We start from the raw sequence: 17,303 nt of genomic DNA on the forward strand, positions 1-17,303 counted from the left end.
ACTTCAATTTACAAACTAAATTAGTTTGTTAAAAGTTTGAATATTGAAGCTAAATTCTCCATGAGGAACAATGTCAATATGAATAATGGGTTCCAGCCTCGACGAAAGTTCATATCTTAGCTAACATTTGTACATTTTCAACACAATATGAAGTTCTGTATATCAATGTCCGTTTAATGCCCTCACAAACTATCAGAAATCACCAAAAAACATAACTGTAACAACCATATTGCTATGGTAGTAAATAGAGATGTCCGATAATATCGGCAGTCCGATATTATCGGACATCTCTAAATGCTTTAAAATGTAATATCAGAAATTATTGGTATCGGTTTCAAAAAGTAAAATTTATGACTTTTTAAAACGCCGCTGTACGGAGTGGTACACGGACGTAGGGAGAAGTAGCCTACAGAGCAGTTGCGTCTCCCAGTCATACTTGCCAACCCTCCCGATTTTCCCGGGAGACTCCCGAATTTCAGTGCCCCTCCCGAAAATCTCCCGGGGCAACCATTCTCCCGATTTCCACCCAGACAACAATATTGGAGGCGGGCCTTAAAAAGGTACTGCCTTTGCGTGCCGGCTCAATCACATAATATAAATGATAAATAAATGGGTTGTACTTGTATAGCGCTTTTCTACCTTCAAGGTACTCAAAGCGCTTTGACACTACTTCCACATTTACCCATTCACACACACATTCACACACTGATGGAGGGAGCTGCCATGCAAGGCGCTAACCAGCACCCATCAGGAGCAAGGGTGAAGTGTCTTGCTCAGGACACAACGGACATGACGAGGTTATCTACGGCTTTTCACACACACAAGTGAATGCAAGGCATACTTGGTCAACAGCAGGGGCGCTCACGCTTTTTCTGCAGGCGAGCTACTTTTCAATTGATCAAGTCGTGGAGATCTACCTCATTCATATATATAATTTACATTTACTTATTTATGAAATATATGTTTTTGTTAACAAGGTGTTTAATGATAATGCAAGTATGTTTAACACATAGTTAATATTGTTAAAAAATTAAAGGTGTTCAATGATAATACAAGCATGTTTAATACATAGAGTTAATATTGTTAACAAGTTAAAGGTGTTTAATGATAATACAAGCATTTATAATACATATAGTTAATATTGTTAACAAGTTAAAGGTGTTTAATGTTAATACAATCATGTTTAACACATAGTTAATATTGTTAAAAAATTAAAGGTGTTTAATGATAATACAAGAATGTTTAATACATATAGTTAATATTGTTAACAACTTAAAGGTGTTTAAAGATAATACAAGCATGTTTAACACATATAGTTAATATTGTTAATAAGTTAAAGGTGTGTAAAGATAATACAAGCATGTTTAACACATATAGTTAATATTGTTAATAAGTTAAAGGTCTTTAAAGATAATACAAGCATGTTTAACACATATAGATTCCTTTCTTTCATGAAGACAAGAATATAAGTTGGTGTATTACCTGATTCTGATGACTTGCATTGATAGGAATCAGACAGTGGTGCTGATAAGGTCCGCATTTTCGAATGGAGGAGAAAAAAAGTCCTCCTTTCTGTCCAATACCACATGAAAGTGGTTGGTTTTTGGCATCTTATTTGTCCAGCTTCCGTACTCCTTTGTATACACTTTACAAGAAATACATTGTCGGCAAACTCCGTAGCTTGCTAGCTTGTGCACGCCAGCTTTCTGAGACTCCTATTTTGTTAGCGCAACTGTGCAGTCGGTCTTTGGAGTTTTGACGACAGGTACGGCGCCAGAGTCTGTTGAAATAAAGTGTTTCTCGCCTTCCAGTCGGTAATTTTAATGAGCTGGCAGCAGCCAGCGTCATCTCAGAAGACCCTCGGGTGCCGTGAATGTCAATCAAGTGACGAAAGTGACGTCATAGTGAAGATTTATGATCGCTCATTCTTAGGACTATTTTTTTAATGCCTGGCTGGTGATCGACTGACACACCCTCCGAGATCGACCGGTAGCTCGCGATCGAAGTAATGAGCACCCCTGGTCAACAGCCATTCAGGTCACACGGAGGGTGGCCGTATAAATAACTTTAACACTGTTACAAATATTCGCCACACTGTGAACCCACACCAAACAAGAATGACAAACACATTTCGGGAGAACATCCGCGCCGTAACACAACAAACACAACAGAACAAATACCCAGAACCCCTTGCAGCACTAACTCTTCCGGGACGCTACAATATAACCCCCCCGCCCCCCCAACCCCACCCACCTCATCCTCTTCATGTTCTCTCAGTCACTTTGTGACTTCAATAATAAATATGGCAGTGCCATGTTGGCATTTTTTTCCATAACTTGAGTTGATTTATTTTGGAAAACCTTGTTACATTGTTTAATGCATCCAGCGGGGCATCACAACAAAATTAGGCATAATAATGTGTTAATTCCACGACTGTATATATCGGTAATTAAGAGTTGGACAATATCGGAATATCGGCAAAAAAGCCATTATCGGACATCTCTACTTAAAAACTGTAAGGACACAGATATTTTTTTTATCTTCATAATATGTTTTACTTGTATTTGATCTTTTATTCTCACTCCTGGTTCTTACTATTTTACAAGTTTTATTATTTTTACTTTCCAGCGTTCCTCTGCACAACGGCTTAAATCGGCATAGAGTCCACCGTCAATGCGTACAGTTTCCCTGTAAGGTTACGTTGCCGCCTACTGGCCTGGCATGCACATTACACAAGGTTTTCAGTCGTCCGGATGTTTGCAAAAAAAAAAGAACTATTTGTTGCGGTGTAAACGAGTCAGCGTTTTCGCAAAAGACCAAACGGACTTCCTGCTGCTTCAGAAGTCCTTGAAGTTAGCAAACTTCCTGCATTTGGAGATGCTATCTCAGCTGGTAACCATGGCAACACTCTAATCTAGAGAACCTTTAATGACGGTGACCTGCTGTCACTGTATAGCCCCCTATTTACCCTTTAAATATCAACACGTGAGGTTCTGAGATCCGCAGCTTCTTCATGAGAACATCTGCTGTGCGTTCCTTTTTCTCTCTGCAACCTCCTTCAAGGCCTCAAGTAACACAACTAGTGGAAACTAGGGGTGTAACGGTACACAAAAATTTCGGTTCGGTACGTACCTCGGTTTAGAGGTCACGGTTCGGTTAATTTTCGGTACAGTAAGAAAATATAAATTTTTTGGTTATTTATTTACCAAATTTGTAAACAATGGCTTTATCCTTTTAACATTGGGAACACTATAATAATTCTGCCCACGTTAATCAACATTAAACTGCGTCAAATTGTTGCTCAGATGAAATAAAATGACAAAACTTTTCTTCTACATATAAAAAGTGCAACATTTAACAGTTTCAAGTCAACTCATCATGCTTAATTTATTACAGCATTTGGGAAGCCTGTAGTTGATTTTTATTATGTAAATGTTATATTTTTATCAACATGTGATAGCAGGGACCTTGCCATTCAAAACTAGGCTGCTCCATTACTAATGATTAATGTAACTTTCGCTGAAAAAAATAGTACAATAAGCAATAGGAGAGACTATTCATCCCTGAACACCATGGAGTTCATGTAGGCTTAATGATGCACTTACATTATTATATCAACTATCAGAGACAGAAACTCTTCATTTAAAGGGGAACATTATCACAATTTCAGAATTGTTAAACCCATTAAAAATCAGTTCCCAGTGGCTTATTATATTTTTCTAAGTTTTTTTCAAAATTTTACCCATCACGCAATATCCCTAAAAATAGCTTCAAAGTGCCTGATTTTAACCACCCGTCCATTTTCCTTTGACATCACATAGTGAAGCCAAGACAAACAAACATGGCGCATAGAACAGCAAGCTATAGCGACATTAGCTCGGATTCAGACTCGGATTTCAGCGGTTTAAGCGATTCAACAGATTACGCATGTATTGAAACGGATGGTTGTAATATGGAGGCAGGTAGCGAAAACGAAATTGAAGAAGAAACTGAAGCTATTGAGCCATATCGGTTTGAACCGTATGCAAGCGAAACCGACGAAAACGACACAACAGCCAGCGACACGGGAGAAAGCGAGGACAAATTTGGCGATCGCCTTCTAACCAACGATTGGTATGTGTTTGTTTGGCATTAAAGGAAACTAACAACTATGAACTAGGTTTACAGCATATGAAATACATTTGGCAACAACATGCACTTTGAGAGTGCAGACAGCCCAATTTTCATCAATTAATATATTCTGCAGACATACCCTCATGTCAGCAGGCCAGGGGAGCTAGGGTCGATATTCTTCTCTTGATCATCTTCGGTGGCATAAGGGACGGTGTGAGCCAAGACCTCCAGGAGGGTTTAGCTCGCTCGTCTGCGGGCACAAACTGCCGCCATTGCTTGCCGTGCTAGCGAGGTCCTTTGTCCCTGAATTGCTCACACACTCCGGCAGATTCAATGGGGGTCTGGCGGCAGATTTCTTTGACTTTATCGTTGGAAATGCATCTGCTTTGAGTGTCGCAGGATATCCACACATTCTTGCCATCTCTGTTGTAGCATAATTTTGTCGGTAAAGTGTGCGGAACAAACGTCCAATTTCTTGCCACTTTCGCATCTTTGGGCCACTGGTGCAATTTGAATCCGTCCCTGTTCGTGTTGTTACACCCTCCGACAACACACCGACGAGGCATGATGTCTCCAAGGTACGGAAAACAGTCGAAAAAAACGGAAAATAACAGAGCTGTTTTGACCCGGTGTTTGAGAAAATGGCGGCTTGCTTCACGATGCGACGTCACGTTGTGACGTCATCGCTCCGAGACCGAATATTTAATTCGCCAAAATTCACCCATTTAGAGTTCGGAAATCGGTTAAAAAAATATATGGTCTTTTTTCTGCAACATCAAGGTATATATTGACGCTTACATAGGTCTAGTGATAATGTTCCCCTTTAACAGAATGTCCTTTTTTTGCTGCTTCAACACAGCTCAATCAACATAGAAAAAGGTAAAGTGAAATAACAGACAGACAGGGCTTTGCTGTCCACAACACACACACTGCAAAATGAGCTAACGTTACGCTAAAAGCGAATTAGCCTTCACCTCAAGCCAGGACTGCGAGCGAGCTGAGCTGCAGTTTATATTTCTAGAAGGTCAACAGGCTCATAGTGATGTTACTAGTAGTTGACTGGGAGGTGTGTATTATAATTTGGGGAGAGTCCGCTGCCTGATGCTTACCTGCTAAACACTGACAACATGCGCGCTGAATACGCACTGCTGATTGTCTGTTACCGCTCTGAATACGCACTGCTGATCGGCTGTTACCGCTCTGTATGTAACCAATCAGATGGTTGTGTGGGTGGGACAATGCTGGGTGCTGTGTAGAGTACCGACAGAGACAGGCATAAGGAAGCGGAGCAGCTTGTTAAGACTTTAGCTTAGCTTAATATGTTCGTGTGGAAACTCGTTCGGTACACCTACGAACCGAACCGAACCCCCGTACCGAAACGGTTCAATACAAATACACGTACCGTTACACCCCTAGTGGAAACCCATATTGAGTTTGAGTGGTTTGCATGATATAGGGCCGCACCGAAACAATAATTAATTTATAAACTACCGCATTTTCTTCGACTTACCTTTTGCCTGTCCCACTAAACACACCAATAAGATTGTTAATAGATTGTATATTAAAACTCCTTTGTTACAGTACATGGGACAATGCACATTAATGGACATATAAAATGTTAATGTGCCAGATTGTAGCCAAAGGCTAATTTTTCATGCTCATTTTTTTTGCTGTTTTTATCTGCCACACGTAAATGGTAAATGGGTTATACTTGTGTAGCGCTTTTCTACCTTCAAGGTACTCAAAGCGCTTTGACACTAGCTCCACATTCACCCATTCACACACATACTCACACGTTGATGGCGGGAGCTGCAATGCAAGGCCCTAACCACGACCCATCAGGAGCACGGGTGAAGTGTCTTGCTCAAGGACACAACGGACGTGAGGACAAGGACTAGCTAAACATGCTACACTACACACTGTAGGAGGATACAATAAGATATGCTAGCGTGAGCGCGGATCGATATCTTCTATAGTGACTCGATTGATTGGTTTTTTTGATCACAAAACCGTTTGTTGCCATCCATCCATCCATCTTCTTCCGCTTATCCGAGGTCGGGTCGCGGGGGCAGCAGCTTAAGCAGGGAAGCCCAGACTTTCCTCTCCCCAGCCACTTCGTCCAGCTCCTCCCGGGGGATCCCGAGGCGTTCCCAGGCCAGCCGGGAGAGATAGTCTTCCCAGCGTGTCCTGGGTCTTCCCCGTGGCCTCCTACCGGTCGGACGTGCCCGAAACACCTTCCTAGGGAGTTTGTTGCCGTTTGTTGCCGTTTTTTGTTATTGTTTACAAACCTCAGGAAACAATTTAAATGAGGGATTTAAAGGATTTTGATATACGACACCAGCTGTGCAACAATAATTTAAATATTTAATTGATATTGATGTATGACACCAGCTGGGGAACAATAATTAAATATTTAATTGATATGACACCAGCTGTGTAACAATAATTTAAATATTTAATTGATGTATGACACCAGCTGTGTAATAATAATGTAAATATTTAATTTGTAATTGATATATGAGACCAGCTGTGTAAAAAAAAAAATTAATATTTAATTGATATTTATATACGACACCAGCTGTGTAACAATAATGTAAATATTGAATTGATACTGATATATGACACCAACTGTAGAACAATAATTTAATTATTTAATTGATATTGATATATGACGCCAGCTGTGTAACAATAATTTAAATATTTAATTAATATATGACACCAGCTGTGTAACAATAATTTAATTATTTAATTGATATATGACACCAACTGTATAAAAATAATTTAATTATTTAATTGATATTGATATATGACACCAGCTGTGTAACAATAATTTAAATATTAAATTGATATATGACACCAGCTGTGCAACAATAATTTAAATATTTAATTGATATTGATGTATGACACCAGCTGGGGAACAATAATTAAATATTTAATTGATATGACACCAGCTGTGTAACAATAATTTAAATATTTAATTGATATATGACACCAGCTGTGTAATAATAATGTAAATATTTAATTTGTAATTGATATATGAGACCAGCTGTGTAAAAAAAAAAATATTTAATTGATATTTATATACGACACCAGCTGTGTAACAATAATGTAAATATTGAATTGATACTGATATATGACACCAACTGTAGAACAATAATTTAATTAAATTGATATTGATATATGACACCACCTGTGTAACAATTTAAATATTTAATTAATATATGACACCAGCTGTGTAACAATAATTTAATTATTTAATTGATATATGACACCAACTGTATAACAATAATTTAATTATTTAATTGATATTGATATATGACACCAGCTGTGTAACAATAATTTAAATATTAAATTGATATATGACACCAGCTGTGTAACAATAATTTAATTATTTAATTGACATTGATATATGACACCAACTGTAGTAGCAGCACGGTGGAAGAGGGGTTAGTGCGTCTGCCTCACAATACGAAGGTGCTGAGTAGTCTGGGGTTCAATCCCAGGCTCGGGATCTTTCTGTGTGGAGTTTGCATGTTCTCCCCGTGACTGCGTGGGTTCCCTCCGGGTACTCCGGCTTCCTCCCACCTCCAAAGACATGCACCTGGGGATAAGTTGATTGGCAACACTAAATTGGCCCTAGTGTGTGGATGTGAGTGTGAATGTTGTCTGTCTATCTATCTGTGTTGGCCCTGCGATGAGGTGGCGACTTGTCCAGGGTGTACCCCGCCTTCCGCCCGATTGTAGCTGAGATAGGCTCCAGCGCACCCCGCGACCCCAAAGGGAATAAGCGGTAGAAAATGGATGGATGGATATGACACCAACTGTATAACAATAATTTAATTATTTAATTGATATTGATATATGACACCAGCTGTGTAACAATAATTTAAATATTTAATTAATATATGACACCAGCTGTGTAACAATAATTTCATTATTTAATTGATATTGATATGACACCAACTGTAAAACAATAATTTAAATATTTAATTGATATATGACACCAGCTGTGTAATAATAATGTAAATATTTAATTTGTAATTGATATATGAAATCAGCTGTGTAACATCAATCAATCAATCTTTATTTATATAGCCCTAAATCACAAGTGTCTCAAAGGGCTGCACAAGTCACAACGACATCCTCGGTACAAAGCCCACATATTATTTATTAAACAATAATTTAAATATTTAATTGATATGACACCAGCTGTGTAACAATAATTTAAATATTGATAGATGACACCAGCTGTGTAACAATAATGTAAATATTTAATTTGTAATTGATATAGGACACCAGCTGTGTAACAATAATGTAAATATTGAATTGATATTAATACATGACACCAGCTGTGTAACAATAATGTAAATATTTAAATGATAATATATGACATCAGCTGTGTAACAATAAGCTCGGTTTTTATTATTTGTGATGACATTTTTTTGAGTATCATTAGTTCATATACTGTATAACCTTTTTAACAGCATTTTAACCCGTTTCAAAATGGTTTTATTGCCAAATAATACATCAGGAGGATGAAATATTACATCGCAATATGAATTTAGGGTAATATCACTAGAAGCCATAAAATCTACTCTGATTATTTCTCATCATTAAAGCAAGCTTACTATTGATTTTGAAAGCTATAAAATAAAAAGAATAATCAGGTGCACTTCCCTAATTTCTGTCCACGATTTTTTAAAGATTATTTCTTTGATCCGAATAAGCACCCTATTGATTTTGAGTGCCGTCTGAGGGGATGTTACACAGAAAAAGAGTTGACAGGGGGTGAAAAAAAGTCCAAGAAAGCAAGCTAAAACTATTGATTTTGAAGAAGACAGCTGAGGCCACACCAAGAACCCAGTTGATTTTGAAGTCATCGACTCACTCAGGGGTTTGAGCACGCTGGCGGTGGTCTCGTCCACGCTCTCGCAGTCCAACTTGTAGCCCTCGGCGCCGTGCTCGTGGCGCTCGCGCCGCTCCTTGTGGCCCGACTTGCGTCTGTGATGTCTCCTGCGGTGGTAGCTCTTGGGGACGTGCACGCCGATGTAGACCGTGTGGTGACCTTTGCACAAACACACGCAGGGTTTTACACTCGCGTGATAGAAACAAATAACACTCCTAAACCATTTTAAATGTGAAGTTATTAAACAATTAGAACATATTTAGGACATTTTTGTTGGTAAATCTCATAAACAAATAATGGAGGGGTGTCCAAAGTGCGGCCCAAAAACCATTTGCAGCCCGCAGCAGATTTTTTTAATGGCCCGCGGCACATTCTAAAAATGCTATAAAAAACAAATCAAACAAAAATTAAAAAGGTATAAAAAAAACAAAAACAGGTGAAATGTAATGAAAAAAGTTTCAATATTTTCTTTAAAACGGTCATTGCTCAAAATATATTAATGAATCAAAATCAATGTTATCATGAATTATTGACCTATTGAAGGCTCCAATTTCTTCACATCAAATATTCCACTGACATATTTTTGGGGGAAAATATTGCATATTAAAAAGGTTTCACTGACAAAAAGGGCAAAAAATCAAACAAAAAATTAAGAAAATAAAATAAAATAAAAATAATAATTGACGGATACACCCGAAGTTGATCGAAAATAGTATTTTTGGGGAGACAATATTACATAGTTTGTGTGTAAAAAAACAAACCTAAGTTTTCTATGACAAAAACGGCATTAGTAAAACATAAAACAAAATGAAAACTTATAGGCTCCAGCGCTCCCCGCGACCCCGAAGGGAATAAGCGGTAGAAATGGATGGATGGATGGATAATCGACAGTTTTAAAGTGGATCCCGAGATTTGAGCGATGAAAGTAAAAAAAAAAATCAAAAATAATGTACGACCCCAAAAGGGACAAGTGGTAGGAAATGGATTTAAAGACTTATTTTTAATACTTTTATGAGTGGGGCACTTTTAGACAACCAGGAATTTTAGTGTAATTTTTGTTTTTAAAAAAACTGTCATTGCTCAAAAAAATATAATGAATCAATCAATGTTGTTATGAATTATTGATCTACTTAAGGCTCCAATTACTTCACATCAAATATTACACTGACATATTTTTTGGGGGAAAAGTTTGCATCTTAATACGTTTTCTCTGACAAAAAGGGCAAAAAATAAGACAAAAAAAAAACCAATAAAGAAAAAATAAACTAATAATTGAAGGATACACCCAAAATTGATGTAGAGACTTAAGTGTTGAAAGTTAAAAAAATTAAAATTAAAAAAAAACGTTTCGGGGAAAATAAACAGTTTTGTGTGTAAAAAAACAACAACTACGTTTTCTATGACAAAAACGGCATTAAAAAAACATAAAACAAAATGAAAACTTATAATCTGTGGGCTATACCGAGGACGTCGTTGTGGCTTGTGCAGCCCTTTGAGACACTTGTGATTTAGGGCTATATAAATAAACATTGATTGATTGATTGATAATCGACAGATAGACAGATTTAAAGTGGATCCCAAGATTTAAGCAATGAAAGTAAAAAAAAAATGTAAATAATGGATGACCCCAAAAAGGGACTAGCGGTAGGAAATGGATTTTAAAAACTTATTTTTAACACTTTTATGAGTGGAGCCCTTTTAGACACCCAGGGATTTTAGTGTGATTTTTGTTTTTATATAAACTGTCATTGCTCAAAAAATGATAATGAAATAAAATCAACGTTGTTATGATTTATTGACCTATTTAAGGCTCCAATTACTTCACATCAAATATTCCACTTTGAAATATTGATGTTGCATAACTAAGTTTTTTCTGACAAAAGGGGCATAAAATACAGGATACACCCGAAGTTGATCTAGAGACTTAAGTGTTGAAAGTTCCCAAAAAAAAAAAAAAAAGTATGAATATTTTTTGGGGAAAATATTAAATACAGGTAAAAGCCAGTAAATTAGAATATTTTGAAAAACTTGATTTATTTCAGTAATTGCATTCAAAAGGTGTAACTTGTACATTATATTTATTCATTGCACACAGACTGATGCATTCAAATGTTTATTTCATTTAATTTTGATGATTTTAAGTGGCAACAAATGAAAATCCAAAATTCCGTGTGTCACAAAATTAGAATATTACTTAAGGCTAATACAAAAAAGGGATTTTTAGAAATGTTGGCCAACTGAAAAGTATGAAAATGAAAAATATGAGCATGTACAATACTCAATACTTGGTTGGAGCTCCTTTTGCCTCAATTACTGCGTTAATGCGGCGTGGCATGGAGTCGATGAGTTTCTGGCACTGCTCAGGTGTTATGAGAGCCCAGGTTGCTCTGATAGTGGCCTTCAACTCTTCTGCGTTTTTGGGTCTGGCATTCTGCATCTTCCTTTTCACAATACCCCACAGATTTTCTATGGGGCTAAGGTCAGGGGAGTTGGCGGGCCAATTTAGAACAGAAATACCATGGTCCGTAAACCAGGCACGGGTAGATTTTGCTCTGTGTGCAGGCGCCAAGTCCTGTTGGAACTTGAAATCTCCGTCTCCATAGAGCAGGTCAGCAGCAGGAAGCATGAAGTGCTCTAAAACTTGCTGGTAGACGGCTGCGTTGACCCTGGATCTCAGGAAACAGAGTGGACCGACACCAGCAGATGACATGGCACCCCAAACCATCACCCAACCATGCAAATTTTGCATTTCCTTTGGAAATCGAGGTCCCAGAGTCTGGAGGAAGACAAGAGAGGCACAGGATCCACGTTGCCTGAAGTCTAGTGTAAAGTTTCCACCATCAGTGATGGTTTGGGGTGCCATGTCATCTGCTGGTGTCGGTCCACTCTGTTTCCTGAGATCCAGGGTCAACGCAGCCGTCTACCAGCAAGTTTTAGAGCACTTCATGCTTCCTGCTGCTGACCTGCTCTATGGAGATGGAGATTTCAAGTTCCAACAGGACTTGGCGCCTGCACACAGCGCAAAATCTACCCGTGCCTGGTTTACGGACCATGGTATTTCTGTTCTAAATTGGCCCGCCAACTCCCCTGACCTTAGCCCCATAGAAAATCTGTGGGGTATTGTGAAAAGGAAGATGCAGAATGCCAGACCCAAAAACGCAGAAGAGTTGAAGGCCACTATCAGAGCAACCTGGGCTCTCATAACACCTGAGCAGTGCCAGAAACTCATCGACTCCATGCCACGCCGCATTAACGCAGTAATTGAGGCAAAAGGAGCTCCAACCAAGTATTGAGTATTGTACATGCTCATATTTTTCATTTTCATACTTTTCAGTTGGCCAACATTTCTAAAAATCCCTTTTTTGTATTAGCCTTAAGTAATATTCTAATTTTGTGACACACGGAATTTTGGATTTTCATTTGTTGCCACTTCAAATCATCAAAATTAAATGAAATAAACATTTGAATGCATCAGTCTGTGTGCAATGAATAAATATAATGTACAAGTTACACCTTTTGAATGCAATTACTGAAATAAATCAAGTTTTTCAAAATATTCTAATTTACTGGCTTTTACCTGTAGTTTGTGTGTAAAAAAAACAACCTTAAGTTTTCTATGACAAAAACAGCATTAAAAGAAAAACATAAAACAAAATGAAAACTTACAATCGACAGTTTTAAACTGGATCCCGAGATTTAAGCGATGAAAGTAAAAAAATCAAAAATAATGTACGACCCCAAAAGGGACAAGTGGTAGAAAATGTATGTAAAGACTTATTTGTAACACTTTTATGAGTGTAGTAGCCCTTTTAGACACCCAGGAATTTTAGTGTGATTTTTGTTTGTATATAAACTGTCATTGATCAAAAAATTATAATGAACCAATCAATGTTGTTATGAATTATTGACCTACTTAAGGCTCCAATTACTTCACATCAAATATTCCACTGACATATTTTTGGGGGGAAAATATTGCATATTAATACGTTTTCTCTGACAAAAAGGGCAAAAAATAAGACAAACAAAAAAAAAACAATCAAGAAAAAATAGACTAATAATTGAAGGATACACCCAAAATTGATATAGAGACTTAAGTGTTGAAAGTAAAAAAAATAAAAAATAAAAAGTTTCGGGGAAATTATTAAATAGTTTGTGTGTAAAAAAAACAACTACGTTTTCTATGACAAAAACGGCATTAAAAAAAAAAAACATGAAACAAAATGAAAACTTATAATCGACAGATAGACAGATTTAAAGTAGATCCCGAGATTTAAGCAATGAAAGTAAAAAATATAAAAATAATGTACAACCCCAAAAGGGACAAGCGGTAGGAAATGGATTTAAAGACTTATTTAACACTTTTATGAGTGGAGCCCTTTTAGACAACCAGGAATATTAGTGTGATTTTTGTTTTTATATAAACTGTCATTGCTCAAAAAATTATAATGAATCAATCAATGTTGTTATGAATTATTGATCTACTTAAGGCTCCAATTATTTCACATCAAATATTCCACTGACATATTTTTTGGGGGGAAATATTGCATATTAATACGTTTTCTCTGACAAAAAGGGCAAAAAATAAGACAAACAAAAAAAACAATCAAGAAAAAATAGACTAATAATTGACGGACACACCCAAAATTGATATAGAGACTTAAGTGTTGAAAGTAAAAAAAATACAAAAAAAGTTTCGGGGAAATTATTAAATAGTTTGTGTGTAAAAAAACCAACTACGTTTTCTATGACAAAAACGGCATTAAAAAAAAAAAACATGAAACAAAATGAAAACTTATAATCGACAGATAGACAGATTTAAAGTGGATCCCGAGATTTAAGCAATGAAAGTAAAAAAAATTAAAATGTACAACCCCAAAAGGGACAAGCGGTAGGAAATGGATTTAAAGACTTATTTAACACTTTTATGAGTGGAGCCCTTTTAGACAACCAGGAATATTAGTGTGATTTTTGTTTTTATATAAACTGTCATTGCTCAAAAAATTATAATGAATCAATCAATGTTGTTATGAATTATTGATCTACTTAAGGCTCCAATTACTTCACATCAAATATTCCACTGAAATATTTTGGGGGGGAAAATATTGCATATTAATACGCTTTCTCTGACAAAAAGGGCAAAAAATAAGACCAAAAAAAAAAAAACAATAAAGAAAAAATAAACAAATAATTGAAGGATACACCCAAAATTGATCTAGAGACTTAAGTGTTGAAAGTTAAAAAAAAAAAAAAAGTATCGGGGAACATATTAAATAGTTTGTGTGTAAAAAAAAACAACTACATTTTCTATGACAAAAACGGCATTAAAAAAACAAAACAAAATGAAAACTTATAATCGACAGAGATTTAAAGTGGATCCCAAGACTTAAGCAATGAAAGTAAAAAAAAATTAAAATAATGTGCAACCCCAAAAGTGACAAGCGGTAGGAAATGGATTTAAAGACTTATTTTTAACACTTTTATGAGTGGAGCCCTTTTAGACAGGTTAGGATATCAGCATATTTCAGTCATCAACAAGTTAATCATCTGAGAAATGGACATTGTAACAGTGTAGGTCTCACTTGGTAGGATATGTACAGCGAGCAGTGAACATGGTGAGCTCAGAAAGCATAAGAACAAGTATATACATTTGATTATTTACAATCCGGGGAAGTGGGATGTGGTGGGGGCAGGGGGTTAAGGCTAGGGTTGTAGCTGCCTGGAGGTGTTCTTTTAGTGCGCTTTTGAAGGAGGATAGAGATGCACTTTCTTTTACACCTGTTGGGAGTCCATTCCATATTGATGTGGCATAGAAAGAGAATAAGTTAAGACCTTTGTTAGATCGGAATCTGGGTTTGACGTAGTTTGTGGAGCTCCCCCTGGTGTTGTGGTTATAGCGGTTCAGGAAGTAGTTTGACATGTACTTCGGTATCAGGGAGGTGTAGCGAATTTAATAGACTAGGCTCAGTACAAGTTGTTTAACTCTGTCCTCCACCCTGAGCCAGCCCACTTTGGAGAAGTGGGTAGGAGTGAGGTGGGATCTGGGGTGGAGGTCTAGAAGTAACCTGACTAGCTTGTTCTGGGATGTTTGGAGTCTTGATTTGAGGGTTTTGGAGGTGCATGCGTAATCGAAAAAGGGTTGAATGAGAGTTCCCGCTAGAATCTTCATGGTGCTTTTATTGACCAGAGAGGAGATTCTGTAGAGAAATCTTGTTTGTTGGTTGACCTTTTTGATTACCTTGGTTGCCATTTTATCCCCATTTTATCAACATTGGTCATATATTGGAATATGGGATCCATTATTTAAATTTGTTTGACCTATTTAATGAACCTAAAATATGACTTCTTTTATCTTTGTGGAAAATATTGGACACAATGTGTTGTCAAGCTTATGAGATGCGATGCAAGTGTAAGCCACTGTGACACTATTGTTCATTTTTTAAATGTTTTTATTTTTTATTTTTTTTTAAATGGCTGTAATGATCATGTAAATTAAGGATTTCTAGTCACTGCTATGTTGGAATTCTTATTAATATTGATACTGTTGTTGATATTATTCATTTTTATTTGAGGACTTTTGGATTGTTTTGTGTCATGTTTGTGTGTCCTCTCAATTGCTCTGTTGATTGCTATTCTGAATGTTGCTGGGCCGGGTTTGGTTTTGGAATTGTATTATTATGGTATTATTGTTTACTATTTTGTTGTACTGATTAAGAAAAAAAAAAAAAAAAAAAAAAAAAAAAAAAAAAAATATATATATATATATATATATATATATGTATGTGTGGGAAAAAAAAATCACAAGACTATTTCATCTCCTGATTATATCAGGAGAAATAGTCTTGTGATTTTTTTTCCCACACATACATATATTGCGCTCTACTACGGTATCGAGCACTATTTTTTGGATAACCTTATTAAGACATATATATATATATATATATATATTGGGACTGTTGCCTTTTAATCATATATTAAAAACTGTTGCACATTTTGTTTGTTTTGCCAAAACTGGGTTTTCTTTGGCAAAAAGGGCATAAAATATTTTGTTGTTAATTTATATCAACAAATAGACCTGAAGTTGATCTCGAGATTTAAACATTGAATAATTAAAATAATAATAATATAGGACTTTTTATGACTGACCAAACATAAGGGTTATATATAAATAAAACAAATATACCTATTGTATTAGTTTTTAAAATGATAAAGTTTTTGGATTCCCCTGAACTTTAATGATACCGGTACATTCCAAAAACTGTCTGCTAGCTGAACCAGGAAATGACAGCAGGAAGTCATCCAAAAAATCCGATAAGGAGGGAAAAAAACAAACAAAACTCTTGTAGGTTTCTGCAAACAGTTCTTTGTTGTGGTTAAAAGGAAGACCTGAGGCCTGGACAACATTCCCAAAGGATGTCACAACAGCACGGCTGAGCGGCGCTTTGACAAGCGGCGTGGGCGTCGCAATGTAAATTCCCCACGCTGGTTTCGCTCGTCCTTCTTTTATTTGCACGCAACGAGATGCTTCATTTGCGCAACGCTAACCTTTCGCAACACGTGCAAAAAGGATGTAGAGACTCCTTTAATGCGCCCTATAATCCGGTGCGCCTTATATATGAAAAAAGATCGAAAATAGACCATTCATCGGCAGTGCGCCTTATAATCAGGTGCACCCTATGGTCCGGAAAATACGGTAAATACCACCTATGAATATTTAAAAACGTACACAACTCCTTTTTTATCCATAAATGATTTTTTAATGTGCATGTTAACTTTTTTTTTAAACTTAAATGACACCTTTAAATATTTTTAAATGTGTATATGTACATCTTTTAAAATTTAAATGACACCTATAAATATTTTAAAAAATGTACACAACTCTTTTTTTATCCTTGAATGATTTTTTTGAATGTGCATGTTAACTTTTTTTTAAACTTAAATTACAGTTTTAAATATTTTTTAATGTGTATATTTACATCTTTTAAAACGTTAATGACACTTATAAATATTTAAAAAATGTACACAACTTTTTTTACACTTAAATTAACATTTTAAAATGTGCATGTTAACTTCTTTATACACTTAAATATTTTTCAAATGTGTATATTTACATCTTTTAAAACTTAAATAACACCTATAAATATTTTTAAAATGCATATGTTTGCTTTTTTACAACTTAACACCTACAAATATTTTTAAAATGTGTATTTTTACTTATTTTTTCAATTTAAATAATACATATTTAAAAAAAATTATATATTTACTTTTTTTTATTTAAAAAAAACAC

The 17,303-nt window shown here is 35.9% G+C and overlaps 1 protein-coding gene across 4 annotated transcripts in view; it reads right to left on the minus strand.

Annotated features, from left to right (window-relative positions):
• LOC133610360 (electrogenic sodium bicarbonate cotransporter 1-like) overlaps positions 1-17,303 on the minus strand; it is a 105,375-nt gene that overhangs the window by 73,855 nt on the left and 14,217 nt on the right. For all 4 annotated transcript variants that reach the window (XM_061966553.2, XM_061966549.2, XM_061966551.2 and 1 more), the window contains exon 3: positions 9,002-9,178. In XM_061966553.2, the coding sequence (XP_061822537.1) occupies positions 9,002-9,178 (177 nt within the window). The remainder of the gene's footprint in view (positions 1-9,001; positions 9,179-17,303) is intronic.

Source organism: Nerophis lumbriciformis, linkage group LG11, assembly GCF_033978685.3.
Source record: "Nerophis lumbriciformis linkage group LG11, RoL_Nlum_v2.1, whole genome shotgun sequence".
Taxonomy (NCBI): domain Eukaryota; kingdom Metazoa; phylum Chordata; class Actinopteri; order Syngnathiformes; family Syngnathidae; genus Nerophis; species Nerophis lumbriciformis.